The sequence below is a fragment of the Ursus americanus genome, chromosome 14 (genome assembly GCF_024610735.1).
Source record: "Ursus americanus isolate L20-20 chromosome 14, mUrsAme1.1.p, whole genome shotgun sequence".
NCBI classification, from domain to species: Eukaryota; Metazoa; Chordata; class Mammalia; order Carnivora; family Ursidae; genus Ursus; species Ursus americanus.
Window position 1 is genome coordinate 28,154,705 of NC_142140.1, and position 12,796 is coordinate 28,167,500.

General features: G+C 42.7%; 1 protein-coding gene across 1 annotated transcript in view; it reads left to right on the forward strand.

Moving 5' to 3' along the window:
• Positions 1–12,796, forward strand: part of CADPS (calcium dependent secretion activator) — a 799,713-nt gene that overhangs the window by 747,632 nt on the left and 39,285 nt on the right. The window contains exon 36 of the mRNA XM_087866885.1: positions 6,810–6,842. Within this exon, the coding sequence (XP_087723011.1) occupies positions 6,810–6,842 (33 nt within the window). The remainder of the gene's footprint in view (positions 1–6,809; positions 6,843–12,796) is intronic.

The window sequence follows — 12,796 nt, forward strand, 5'->3', positions numbered from 1 at the left end:
CCCACATTTTTTTTCAATGTCCCTTTAAGACTGTTGTAACTTAAAAACCAACTGAAAGAAAATACTAGAAGCCTCTACCCTGGGTCCTAAGTAAAGAGTACCACAGCCAGAAGTTCATTCATTCAACAAATTTGTACTGAGCCCCTGCTGTATATCAAGCAGTGTAGGCACTGAGGAGAGGGAGAGAAGTTCTTACTTCTTACTTCATAGACACGAGGATGGTAATAGATAATAAGATTCAACATAAGAGAGATGATTCTTTTTTAAAGCTTGATTTATTTGAGAGAGAGCATGCACGTGCACAAGCTCAGGTGAGCTGGGGGAGGGGCAGAGGGAAAGAATCTCAAGCCGACTCCCCACTGAGCACAGAGCCCATAGTGGGGCTCATCCCATGACCCACGAGATCATGACCTGAGCCGAAACCGAGAATCCAACCCTCAACCCACTGAGCCACTCAGGCGCCCCGAGAGATGATTATTTTATGCCCGGTGGTGACCCTACATAACATTTTTACATACTGAACTGCCTCAAGTTGCAAAAACATAATAATAGTAATCCAGATCTCTATGATCGCCTGAGTTAGAGAAATGGAGAAAGGCACAAAATAGCAAAATGATCCTTGCAGACAGAAATCTAAGAAGCCAAACGTTGAAGTAAATGTTGCTAGCCCTTTGAAGCAGTGGTGTGGTTGGCAGTTTCTAGGCAAAGGCAGAAAAATCAGCTCCAAGCTCTTGTGAAGTCAAACAAGCCGGGGTGGCGTCAGCTCGTGCAGAGAATAAATCGCTTCCTCGGTCGGTGTTTTCTTAAGCGACCATGGGGAGAAAGGAGAGCTCAGGCAGCCACTAATGCAGTGGTATCTGTTCAGACTTCTTTTTTCTTCCATCTTTGAGTCTACCCACCAGATTTCTGTTTGCAAAAAGGGCCTAATCCATTTTTTTCTTTTTTTTGTCTGTGCATTGATTTAATAGTATCAAACCCTGAGGTCCTCGTGGTCTGCACCTGGGTTGCTTTTTCCCCTAATGAAGCAAGAGAAGTGGTTTAAGCCCCCACAGTGCTCCCTATCAAAGCTACACAATGATTAACTCAGGTCCCCTTATTAGGACCAGGCAGAAGAAAATCCCTTAGTCATCAGCATTGTGAAAATCCCGGGATGGTGAGTGTTCAATGAAAAGATTACCTTGGGCACCTGAAAAATAATGGAAGAGCTCAATAGAGAAACCATTAAGCCTGTCTACACACGCTAAGTCAGGTGGAGGGTCGAGTAATTAGCTGGGACATTCAGGCCAGAGAAACTGTTTTGGACCTTCTGCACTGACTGAGTCAGTGCAGACAATTATTCAAATCCCTCATACATTTTTCCCGGAGAAGCCATTTTAAGTTGTGTCTACACACACAGACACACAAAAACAAGAGTTAAATATGACTGGTCAATAAAAGTGGTTTATATTTGTTTGTTTTTAACTGAATAATAGGCAGCTTAGGGGATGGGAGGTCCAAAGCTTTAACTTCTTAGCTGCATAACTTAAAGCCAAGTCTCTTCATCTGTTTTAGCCTCGGTTTCTTCAGCTGTAAAATGGAATAATTAATAGGTTGTTATGAGGATTAAATAGAACAAATCCAGTATCCCTGACTCATTGCCTGGCAAGACATAAGCACTCAGAAATGTTACTTATAGTTACTAGTTGTTGGATGGACATGACTCATTCTGTGTTTGGAGAGATTATGCACTTAGACATCATCTAAGAAAGGGGCCGGGAATCCTGGAGCAAACGCCTTCATGTACAGCCCCTGATGTGGTGCCTTGTACATAATGAGGGTTCTCTGCTTCAGGCACGTGAGAACACGAACAAGTTGTTCACTGACAGTTTTTCTCCCTTCCATCATCCTTGGTCTCCCTCAGGCTCTCCTACCTTGTGTCTCCTCTTCTGACCTCCTTTCCCAGAACTGGGAAAGTCTATCTGGGAGGTCGGGGGCAAGGGGGCTGGTGCCCATGGGTACTGCCAGAGAAAGGGTATTCTTTGTCCCATCAGCGGGATGGTCAGAATACAAAAATTTCAGGAAATGACATTTGGCTGAAGTCACACTTCTTGCCTTTCCCTTGAGTGCCTACTTAGAAAAGGTGCTAGACTAGGTATCCAACCAGGTATCTGGGGCAAACCCCTTCCCCTCCCCCATATCTCCTGTGCCCCGGAGCATATGGCTTGGTCCCAGAGAGCAGGAGGTACGTGTTACTAAATATAACTGAGCCCCCTGGCCTGAGGAACCGCCCACTTACTCATGCCTAAACTCAGCCATCCTGAGTTAGGGAACAGATCTTTGCCGTCTGCCTCAAGGTTTTGAGGGTGAGTCTCTAGTATACAAGATGTTCAGTGAATTGGCAGAAAGTATACCAGGCTGAGAGTCAGCTCAGATATCTGCTGATAACCTGGGGAGATTCCAGCATCCTTTTTATGGTAAGAAATTGCCCATGGGCTAGAGGTGAGGAGTGAAACTATCACCACCATCACCAGGACAAGGAGCATGCACTTCAGCTACAACAATAAGCCACTATTTCCAGTAACCACCAAGAACAGGTACCCTTACATAGCTTTTACCCTGTGCCAGCACTGTTCTACACACTTCGATGGGTTATCTCATTCAGTCCTTGCAGTATCCCTTTGAGTAATACTATGATCGTTCCATTTGCAGAGAAGGCTCAGAGAGGTTCCGTAACTTGCTCAAAGTCACCAGGCTAGAAAATGACAAAGCCAGACTTCTGACTGCACCAATCCTGAGCTCATCTTCTTAGCCACTTCACTAAGAAGATTTCTTTTAAAGTTAAAAAAGGAAAGAAAATAGCGCACACATACATGCACACACACTTTTGAGAAGTACTGATGGGAAAACATACATAATGACAAAATTCTATAATATAGGTAGTACTTTTAAGGAAATGTGTGTTTTCATTAAAATAACATCTACATACCATGGAAAAGCATCTCGTGTGGACTGTAAGGCCTGTTGTTTAGTTGATCCAGAGACAGTGTCTGGTGTGCACTTGAATTTTTCTGACCCTTGGCAATAACTCTGCAGCCCTTATAGGTTGGGAGGATCTGGCCCGTCCTCTCAAAATATAGCTGGCAAATATATATCCTATGGATACCGAAAATAAATGTGGTGTTTAAAGGCAGCACTGTTGACGGTAGGCAGGAATGGGTTCAGGAACCAGAGTTCTGATGCTGACTTTGCCAATTTATTCACTCTGCTATATCTCAACATCTACTATAAAAAGATAGAACTGATGGAAGCTTCTCACCTCTTAAGGAGACGGGAGTCAGAACAGGAAGCAGCCTTGGAGGTAACCTGTCACACAGGAAAGGCTCACATCCAGGGCACCCCACATAGCTCCTGCTTGAGCCTCTCAACCACCAGAGATGACCAGTGCCTGGATGGACTGAGAGACCTGTTTGAACCTTCTCCTGGGGCCCTTCATTCTACTCATCCATCCTGATTCCATGTTCTAGAACCACCATGAAAAAGTTCAGTCTTTCCACATCGAGGCTCCTTAATGCCACATGAGCACGTCCTTTTCTAGGCAAGATGTCTCTGCTTTCACTTTCCTTAGAAGAAGACGCTCCTGAATCCTTATCCTCAACCTCCTTCTTACAGTTCAGTGGCCAGAACCAAAAGTGGTACACTACATTTTTCTAAATAATACAGGACCACAATTTACTCTGAGCTATTTTTTCCTGTTACTATGGGATGGGAGGGAGATCAATAAGACAGAGTACGAGTCAGCAGTTATCCGGTGAGAAACCGAAGGCCGCTGCATGTATGAGTGTATGCATGTATGAGTGTATGCATGTATGAGTGTATGCATGTATGAGTGTATGGTTTTCATTCATGACATAGAGCTTGCCTGATCTTCCCAAACTGCCTTGAAAGGAATAGAACTTGACTGGTGTCATTCTCGGAATTGAAACTGCATGTTAGTGGTAAATGGAGAGTAGGCGTGTTTAAAGGTTGATCATTTCAGCTGTAGCAAAACTCATACCAACTGCCAAGCACTGACTCCACAGAGCAAAGGAGGTAGTTTCTAGTCAAGAAGAATTATTTTGCCAGCACCTGCCCCAATCACTGATGCTTGAATTCCTCTTGTACACTTCTACCATGGGGGAGGACATCAGGCGTTCCAAAGGAAAAATTAGAGCTTGGGAAACCACACTGGAGTCCTGCCTTCTCTGCCTTCTGGCCTAGATCATGAGCAAATGAATTCTTAAATTCTGTGGGTTTTAGTGTTCTCAGTTGTAAATAGATATGCTTCATAGCCCCCATTTTGCAGGGTGGCTTAAAGAAGAAACTTATATGAATGGGATTTGCAAAGCAAAAAACACCATATAAATGTTAGATATTATTGGAAGTTTGAGAGACTTGAAAGAAAGGAAAGCCACTTTCTTGCCCAAACTAAATTCTGCTTCTGGAATGGACAGGAAAGATTTGGTGTTGGGGATCATTTAGTAGAAATGTTAATTGTGCAAAATCTGAAAAGCTTTCCTGATATCCCTTTAATGGCCCAAAGTGGGCCTTCTCCTTTCGCCCACCAGCCTTTGCAAGAGGTCAGCTTTCAGAATGTTGGCTTTCACACTGACTCATGCAAAGACTTCTCAATCTGGCCATTCCCCTGCTTATTCCTCAAACATCCTGAAGCCATCACTGGCCACTTGCTTTCTCTACCTCCTTCCTTCTGCCCATTTTTCCTGAGTGCCCTTTCTAAGCCAGGTACCAAGTGAGTCACTGGGGAGACAGCTGTGAGCAAGAGATGACATTCTGTGGGAGACAGACATTGCACAAAATTACTGAATTACAGTTGCAGTCAGTGCTGCAAAGAAAAAGTGTAGGGGTCTAAGAGAATCTATAACGGGAGAATCTAGGCATTGTCTTGGGTGCCGGTGATGATTCCAGATGTTTGGATGCATAGCCCTCAATGTGTGTGGTCAGCCCTTTAAAGTTTATGATACATTTTCTCATATGTTTTTTTCACTAGGTCAGGCTCTCAGCCATGCGGAGTACACAGAATTACACCCTGTTCTAGAAACCAAGGCTGTGGGACTTGATGTGACTATCTTAGGGTCAACTAGTTCTGCCACTTAGAGAATTTTGGACTTTTAATCCTGGGCTTTTGCCCCCCTACCTCCACCCTATTGGTTCACTGGCTTCTCTCCCTTGGGAGTTGGTATTGTGAAAAGTAGCTTTGAAAAAAGAGCAATAAGGGGAAATGCTCCCCTGGATAGTTTCCTGGGAGACATGTGGGTAGAAGCTGTGATCCCTGATATCAGTCTCAGCCAAATGGCAAGAGGAAGCCTACCTGTGATGTGAAAGATAACCTAACTGCTTGATGTGCCTCTCAGTCTTTGTGGTTTCCAAAAAGACTAAAAACCCTCTGTGACCTCAAATGTAGTCCATTGGTCTCACCTGTGCCTGAAGGAACATGACTGAGTCCAGATGAAACACACAGAATATCAGACATACTCCCATAGGTTTTATTCCTCAAAGCCCCTGTGCATTGACTTCTCCCAGCACACAGAGCCCACCCATATTAGCTTATGAATCCATCACCTTAGCTACCATTTGTTCTGTGCCTACTCTGTCCCAGAACTTTGTGTGCATTCACTTCCAGATCACCCAGCTGAAACAGGTATCTCCTGGGAGCTGCGTTTTGCCCATTAGGTAACTGAGACTCAGAGAGATGAAGTAGCTTGCCCAAGGTCACACAGCCTATAAGTCATAGAGCTCAGATTTGAATCCAGATCTGATTCTGAATTCCATGCTCTCAAACACTAAACCACATTCTCTCCCCAAAACCTGAAAATAAATTTCATAGCCACTTCCTACACTTCCCATCTGGGGTTTTTAATATTTAAAACCATGAGACGGGGCACTTGGGTGGCTCAGTTAAGCATCTGACTTTCACTGAGGTCATGGTCTTGGGGTCCTGGGATCCAGCTCCATGTCAGACTCCCTGCTCAGTGGGGAGTCCGCTTCTCCCTCTGCCCTTCCCCCTGTTCGTGCTCTCTCTCTCTCAAAGAAATAAAATCTTTTTTAAAAAGCAAACCAGAAGACACAACAGCAGCCTTGGGACAGGCTTTAAAAGGCTCTGGTACCCTCTCAACCCCACCCACGTATACCTATCACCCTCTGGGTTACAGACGCCCATCCACTACATCCCCTCCTCTTGCAGACACTTTATTGAAACTCGAGGATTTATTAGGACAAACCTACAGCCAAGTGATGAAAGGTCCAAGGTACAAGAAGTTACAGCAGCCTTAGTTGTTTTTCTAGACCAGCAAGCCCTCCACTAATCAGCTTTGGTTTAGATAGAGTCACTTTTCTCCTTTTTAAAGGGACAGAGAAAATACAAAACTGCCACACCAGCCAAGCCACAGGATCCCAATCAGTAAATATTGCTCACTTTCTTTTCTTTTCTATTTTTTTCTTTTCTCTCTCCCTCTCTATTTCCCTCCCTCCCTCCCTCCCTCCCTCCCTCCCTCCCTCCCTCCCTTCCTTCCTTCCTTCCTTCTTCCCTCCTCCTTTTCGCCTCCCTTCCTTCCTTCTTTCTTTCTCCCTCTCTTTTATCTCTTTCTCTCCAAAGCGGTGGCTATGCTTAGGGAAGAAAATAGCCATCACATTTCATTTTTTAGTACCTTTCTGTGTTTCCTGGTCAGCTCCGGGTGCCAGCATAGTGTGTTAACTGATGATGACACACAGCACGGAGCTGTGGACAACAAAGCATAAACACTAGCCTCACTTCTGCCCTCTTCTTTCCTCCTTAGGTGAAGGCAGCTTCCAAATATGTGGATGTACCTGTGAGTATTCGAAAATTGTTTTTGTGGGGGATTTTTGCTTTCATGAGAAATTTAATGGTGCTGTTTTCATTAGTTGCTGCTAAATTGCATATTCCTGACTTGAATCATCAGAAACAGAGAAGCCAAGAATATTTCATGGTAAAACTTTTTTCAGATGAGGAGAGGGTATGGTTTCTTTCGTCAAGAAGAGAGGTCCTATTTGAGGGTAAACCTGGTTGCCTTTCATTTCATTTTCCTTGGTTTCTCGGGTACAGTTCATTCTGTTATCATCCTGACCACCTCCCCTCTGCGTGCACACCTTGGGAGTAGCTGGGAGCTAGAAATTTGCACAATGGTGCCAGTATTTTTTTTTTAAACAAATAAATTCTGAATTTGTTCATTTTGGGGTCAATTCTGCAGTTGTTTTAAGGAAACCTTACAAAACTGCTTATAATTAGTGCAGACCTCATTAATGAAGAGAGCTCTCAAAGTTCACAGATAAAGCACTTGTGGTTGCCCAAAATTTACATTTAAATTGAGGTTAAGTACTACACATGAATGCTGGAGTGTGGGATTACCTGTGATAAGTCAGGATACATTTATAGACAGACTTTGCCCTGCCTATTAGCAAAATAAAATTGGAGAGATTTAAATATATTCCAATAAAGGGGAAAAGAAAATGATTCTGTTTCTCCATTTCTAACAAAAGAGGTGTGAGTCTATTATAAAATATTAAATTTAGAGAGCTTATCTCAACAGCCACCAAGGGTCTTGAACTGAACGTTTCTCATTCTGAACGTGGTTAAGTACCCTCCTTGTTCAAATACTTATTTGTTAAAATTTGTTTTTTTCTAAAAGGATTTATATTAACATTTAAATTCATTTCCCCAGGAAGCTAAGTGTGTAATGGTTTATTGGCTTATTTCTCAAAGGATGGCAGAATGGAAAATTGGAGTGAATTTAGCATTAGCATATATTTTGTTTGTTTAATGAAAGAATGTACAATCAATAATTATGCTTTGAATTTATATAATACTTCTCATCAAGGGACCTCAGACTCCTTCACGTAGATAGTCTTTATAATGGAGAAGAGAAAAAGCTCTCACGTAACTGGAGCAGGGAGAGGCGTTCAGTAATTTATTTTCCCAAGCCCCAAAGTATAAACTTTCAGTTCACAGGGAGCAAACTACTCAAATTCTCTAGGCCTGTTTCTCCATCCTTAAAACAGAGGTAATAATACCCAAGCCACGGGTTTGCTATGCAGATTAAATAACACATGTATATGGGACTCTCAGCACCATACCTGGCCCTCACTAGACATTTCAGCAGCAGGGGGCTCGTAGGCAGGAGGAAGAGGGTGCCCACACTGTATTGCACAGGGGAGAGTAGGGAGGGAGGATGAATTTGCTGATGGTAGCCCTGACCTGCCAGTGAGTAAGAGAAATTGAAATTCTAGGCTCCCAGCTCAAAGATCTGGTGGCTGAGGTCATTATTCTATAGGCCTCCAGGTGGAGGGGAGATCTCACCAACGAGTTTTGAACAGGTGCCCAGTAGGCAAGACCCAAATACCTGGAGAAACTTGATCTGGCAATCATTACTATCAGTTGAAATTATTGGAGAGGGCCAATTATTTGGGGGAGGCCAAAAAAAGTTAAATATCAACACATTTCATGTGGTTCGACCTCATTCCTACAAACCAGTTTTAGATTTATTGTAAAGATAAGGGGAAAAAATGGGCTCTATATCTACAGGAAAGGGAACAAAAATGCATTAGCAGAGTTTGCACCCTCTAGGGAGACAGAAGAAAATGATGCCACGTGTTCCAATATGTGGTACATTTACCACTGTTGATATATGATATAATAATCATCATTTCAATTGCAAACCAAACCTCATAAAGCACTCGCTGCATGCTAGGCACTGTTCTAAGCACGTTACGTATAATCTCTACAACAACCTCACTTTAAAGATGAGGAAACAGAGGCACAGCGTTATTAACTTGCTCAGGGTCTCGTGGTTAGTAAGTGGCAGAGCTGAGAGTTATACCAGTCCCCTTAACCACGATGCCATCTGCAAGATGATTTCAGTTCGTGCATAGACAAACATCTTTCTTAGGATAATTGAGTGATTATCTAATGAGTATTAGAAAAAATGTGGTTAGCACATCAAATCCATGATTTTACTACTTATTATGGCTAAGGACAAAGGTAAACTTTAAAATTAAGTTGATTAACATATATTTTTATGCCAAATAATATTATAGTGAGAATATTGTGTTTTTGTAAATAAACAATTTTATAGAAAATAATAGTATATAATACCCATATATACTATATGTACATTGTTTACCTATGGTAAATAATAGTAATCATTTACTTCTCAAAACAACTGTTCGGTGAGGGAGGTAGCACCAGTTTCACAGGTGAGGAAATTGAGGCACGAGGGAGGTTAATAGCATGCCCAAGGTCACCTGGCTAGTGGCCCAAGGTTACCTGGCTAGTAAGTGGAGAGAGTGAGGATTTAAGTGCCAGCGGTTTGACTATGGAAACCCTGCTAGCGCTGCCTTCCGAGAGTCACATGATCTTTCCACCGCTGCCTTCAGTCAGGGCACATTGGTAGCTCGAATTCAACCACGGAGGGAATGTTTACACCCTGGAAATTGGCAGTTTCCTTGCATCAAGGTTTGTTTTGTTCTGTTTCGTTGTTTCTGTTTTCTCTCTTGAAGACACAGTGTCCCAGCACACCAGCGACTGTCACCTCTTAAGTCAGTGGTCCTAACACCAGGATGGGCAGCGTTAATACTTATTTTTTGAATTGTCTTTGTTTCTGTCTTTTTAAAATAGAGATTTCCAGCCCCTTGTGCCCAGAGATTGGCGGGGAAGGCGGGGGCGGGGGCGGGGGGGGGCGGAGCTTGGAAATCCCTTTCTGAAGAGCTGATCTGCAGCGCAAGTTTGGGAACCAGGGGACTAATTCAGTGAGTCTGGACCTTGGCTACATCTTGGAAACACCTGGGGAGCTCTGACAAGTATTAGTGCCAGGTTGCCCGCCAAATTAAAACAATCTCTGGAGTGTGGGGTCTCCGCGTTAGTATTGTTTAAAGCTCCCCAGGTCCTTCTCATTTGCAGCCAGGTTTAACAACCATGGATAAAATCATCTCCCGAGCTGTTTCTGGCTCTGAAGTCTATAAGGTCATCTGTGTTGCCCTGTGAGGTTTTTGGTACATGGCTTATTGGTTTAGTTCCTTGTGGGGACTGGTAGTAGTTACATTAGAGATTTGTCTCTTAATTATCCGCACTACTGGAAAGAAGTGCTGTTACCAGTCATTCAAAACACTGCATAATCCTCAAAGCCTGTCTTAGAGGTAGTATTTGACCCTTTGGTATACATAGCAGATTTGCATTTCTAATTAGGGCTTGCTTAGGTGACTAAAGATTTAAATTTGTTTTCAAGCTCAGAAGTACCTGGTAGGGGCAAGCTAGGATTAAAACGTCCTATTTGTCCTAAGCCACAGAGTGGCTTCTTCACAAATGATATTTGCCACACGTGGATGGAGTTAACTATACGGAGACTTCTTTCTTTGTGTTGTACGTTTGCTAAAATCCACATCCTATCCCATCAGCCTGTCGAAGCCACATTTAAAATAAAGTGTGAGGTACTAAACACCATCAGCTAAAGTTTTTTCTCTACTGTGTTCAGAGAGCAATATGGTATAAAACCTAATGTATCTAATAACATCAGCTGTTTAGCCGAGAATATTTTCCATCTATAACTGCACGTTAGCTTGTGTGTCTGGGGGCAGTCTGTATTTTCACCATTTTGTTTGGAAATCTACCTGGACTTCATTACCCATCCTTCTCTGCCTTCGTAAATACAGAATGGACTGTACTTGAACCTTCCTCAATGACAGAGGATCACCACGGTGACTCTGTCTTTCCCCAGTAGCCCACCTAGTGATGTGCTACCCGCAGAGGAACCGAACCGGGGCAGCTTGCCTCTGCCCTTGAGCGTCCCAGATCCCCATGGTTGGGGAGTCTACGGGGCTGTGCTGCTGTTTGCTCAGCGTGTGAGGAAAAGTGATAGTGCTGTTACCAACACACCTGTTTCAAACAATTACCCTCTTCCTCCTTCCTGGTCACCAAAAGATGGGAAGCAAACTTTTTAGATTTGGATGTACAGCTAGCTGGTGAGAAAGGAAGAAGGTTGTGAGAGGAGGCCTAGAGACTTTATTACGAGAAAACCACATATGTTGGCATGCAGAGACTTTGTCATCTTTACTTGATGTTGGTTTCTCTGAAGCCCCTTTCTTCTTCTTGGTTCCAAAGTAGATTCCAAAGGTAGGTAAGGCTATGAAGTGATATAATATCGTGGGGCAGCGTGGGGAGGGGAATCATAGTGGCTCATGTTTGTATAGCAATTTATGGCTTTTAAGGCATTTTGACATATGTTATTTTAACTGATGACCCTAACAACCCCTGAAGGTAAGTAGGAGAGCCATTATTAGTCCCATTTTACACATGGTGTAACTAGGACCTGGGAGAAATTTCAATGATTTTCACAAGTTCCAGTTGGTGAGGGATCTACTAAAAATCCTCGTAGTGTGACCAAAGAGCTTACAAAAAGAGGTGGGAACCGGGCTTATTCATTCAGGGGTTTGTGCATCCAGCCCATATTTCCTGAGCACCTACTGTGTGCTAGGCATCATTCTGTGTGCTGAGGATACACTAGAAAACAGATCAAATGGAGCCCTTATATTTGTGGAGTTATGTTCTAACAGAAGACAGACAAATAAGCAAATATATAGTACAATGTTAGATATTGGTATGCATGATGAAGAAAAATAAAACAGAGTCAAATGGTAGCGAACCATGGAAATTTTTAACTACGTAGGTGAGACGAACCACACTGACTTTTAAATCCGTTTTTAAAACTTAAATGCCCCTTTGACGACAGTAAATTTTGCAGAAAGAGAAGGAATGGTGAATATAACCATTATTGTAGGTTACTAACATTTCAGGTTACTGATAGTTCTGCTGAATTGAGCTTTGAATCTTAGCTCTAAGATGGCTGCATGTGTCCAGGAAAAGGCCATATCTGCCTCAAGAATCACCAGGGAAGAGATGGAAACAGTCCTAATAAGTTTCTCAAGTCCGCCCAGGTAGGGGTCCCCATCCCGCTGAGAATGCCCTCTGATGTGCGGCTGCCAAGGGCGAGAAGGCTCGAGGGGCCAGTTTGGAACTGATATCTATCACTTACATCTCATTGGAGAACCTCTATTGTTTCGTATTATAAAGCTGCAACAATTATAGGACCATCACGGAACGTGCTCAATCCATTCGCTGAAAATTGCTTGAAAGTGTAACAGTTGACTACTGTGGCTTCGGATTGTCCTCATTGTTTTTCAAATTAATACCTTGTCATTGTTTCAGCAGGTGTTAAGAAATGTTACTAGCATCCCAGGGGCCAAGCATTGGCCCTTTCCTTGATAATTGTTTGCTTTGTATCACACAAAAAAAAGAAAAAAAAAAAGAAAAAAAAATACAGTCCTACTGTTTCCAAACCTTCCTCATTTTCACCCTGGAAATTACACAGAAGTGTTAACTAACTTCAATTTGCAGTGCCTGACAGTCACGTCTTGTAGAGAAATGATACTTTGTGATCTAAGGTAAATCACAGTAATGAAAACTAATCTTGTTTAGTTATTAGCAAACATACATGCCTACTGTGGAAATTTAAGGGGTTTGTGGCAGCTCTCCTGATGACCCATATTACAGTGTTTTAATAGGTTTTTTGGAGATAACTTTGATTACGACATCTCAAGTAGTGTGCATTCCGAGTCCCTTTGTATTATTATTATTTTCTTACAATAAATTATTTCCTAACGCTGGATGAACCACCTGCTTACCTTTCCAGAATATCTAATTTATTTAAAAATCAAATCCTTCATCTTCCTCCCCACCTCGCACTCTTTAAATTTT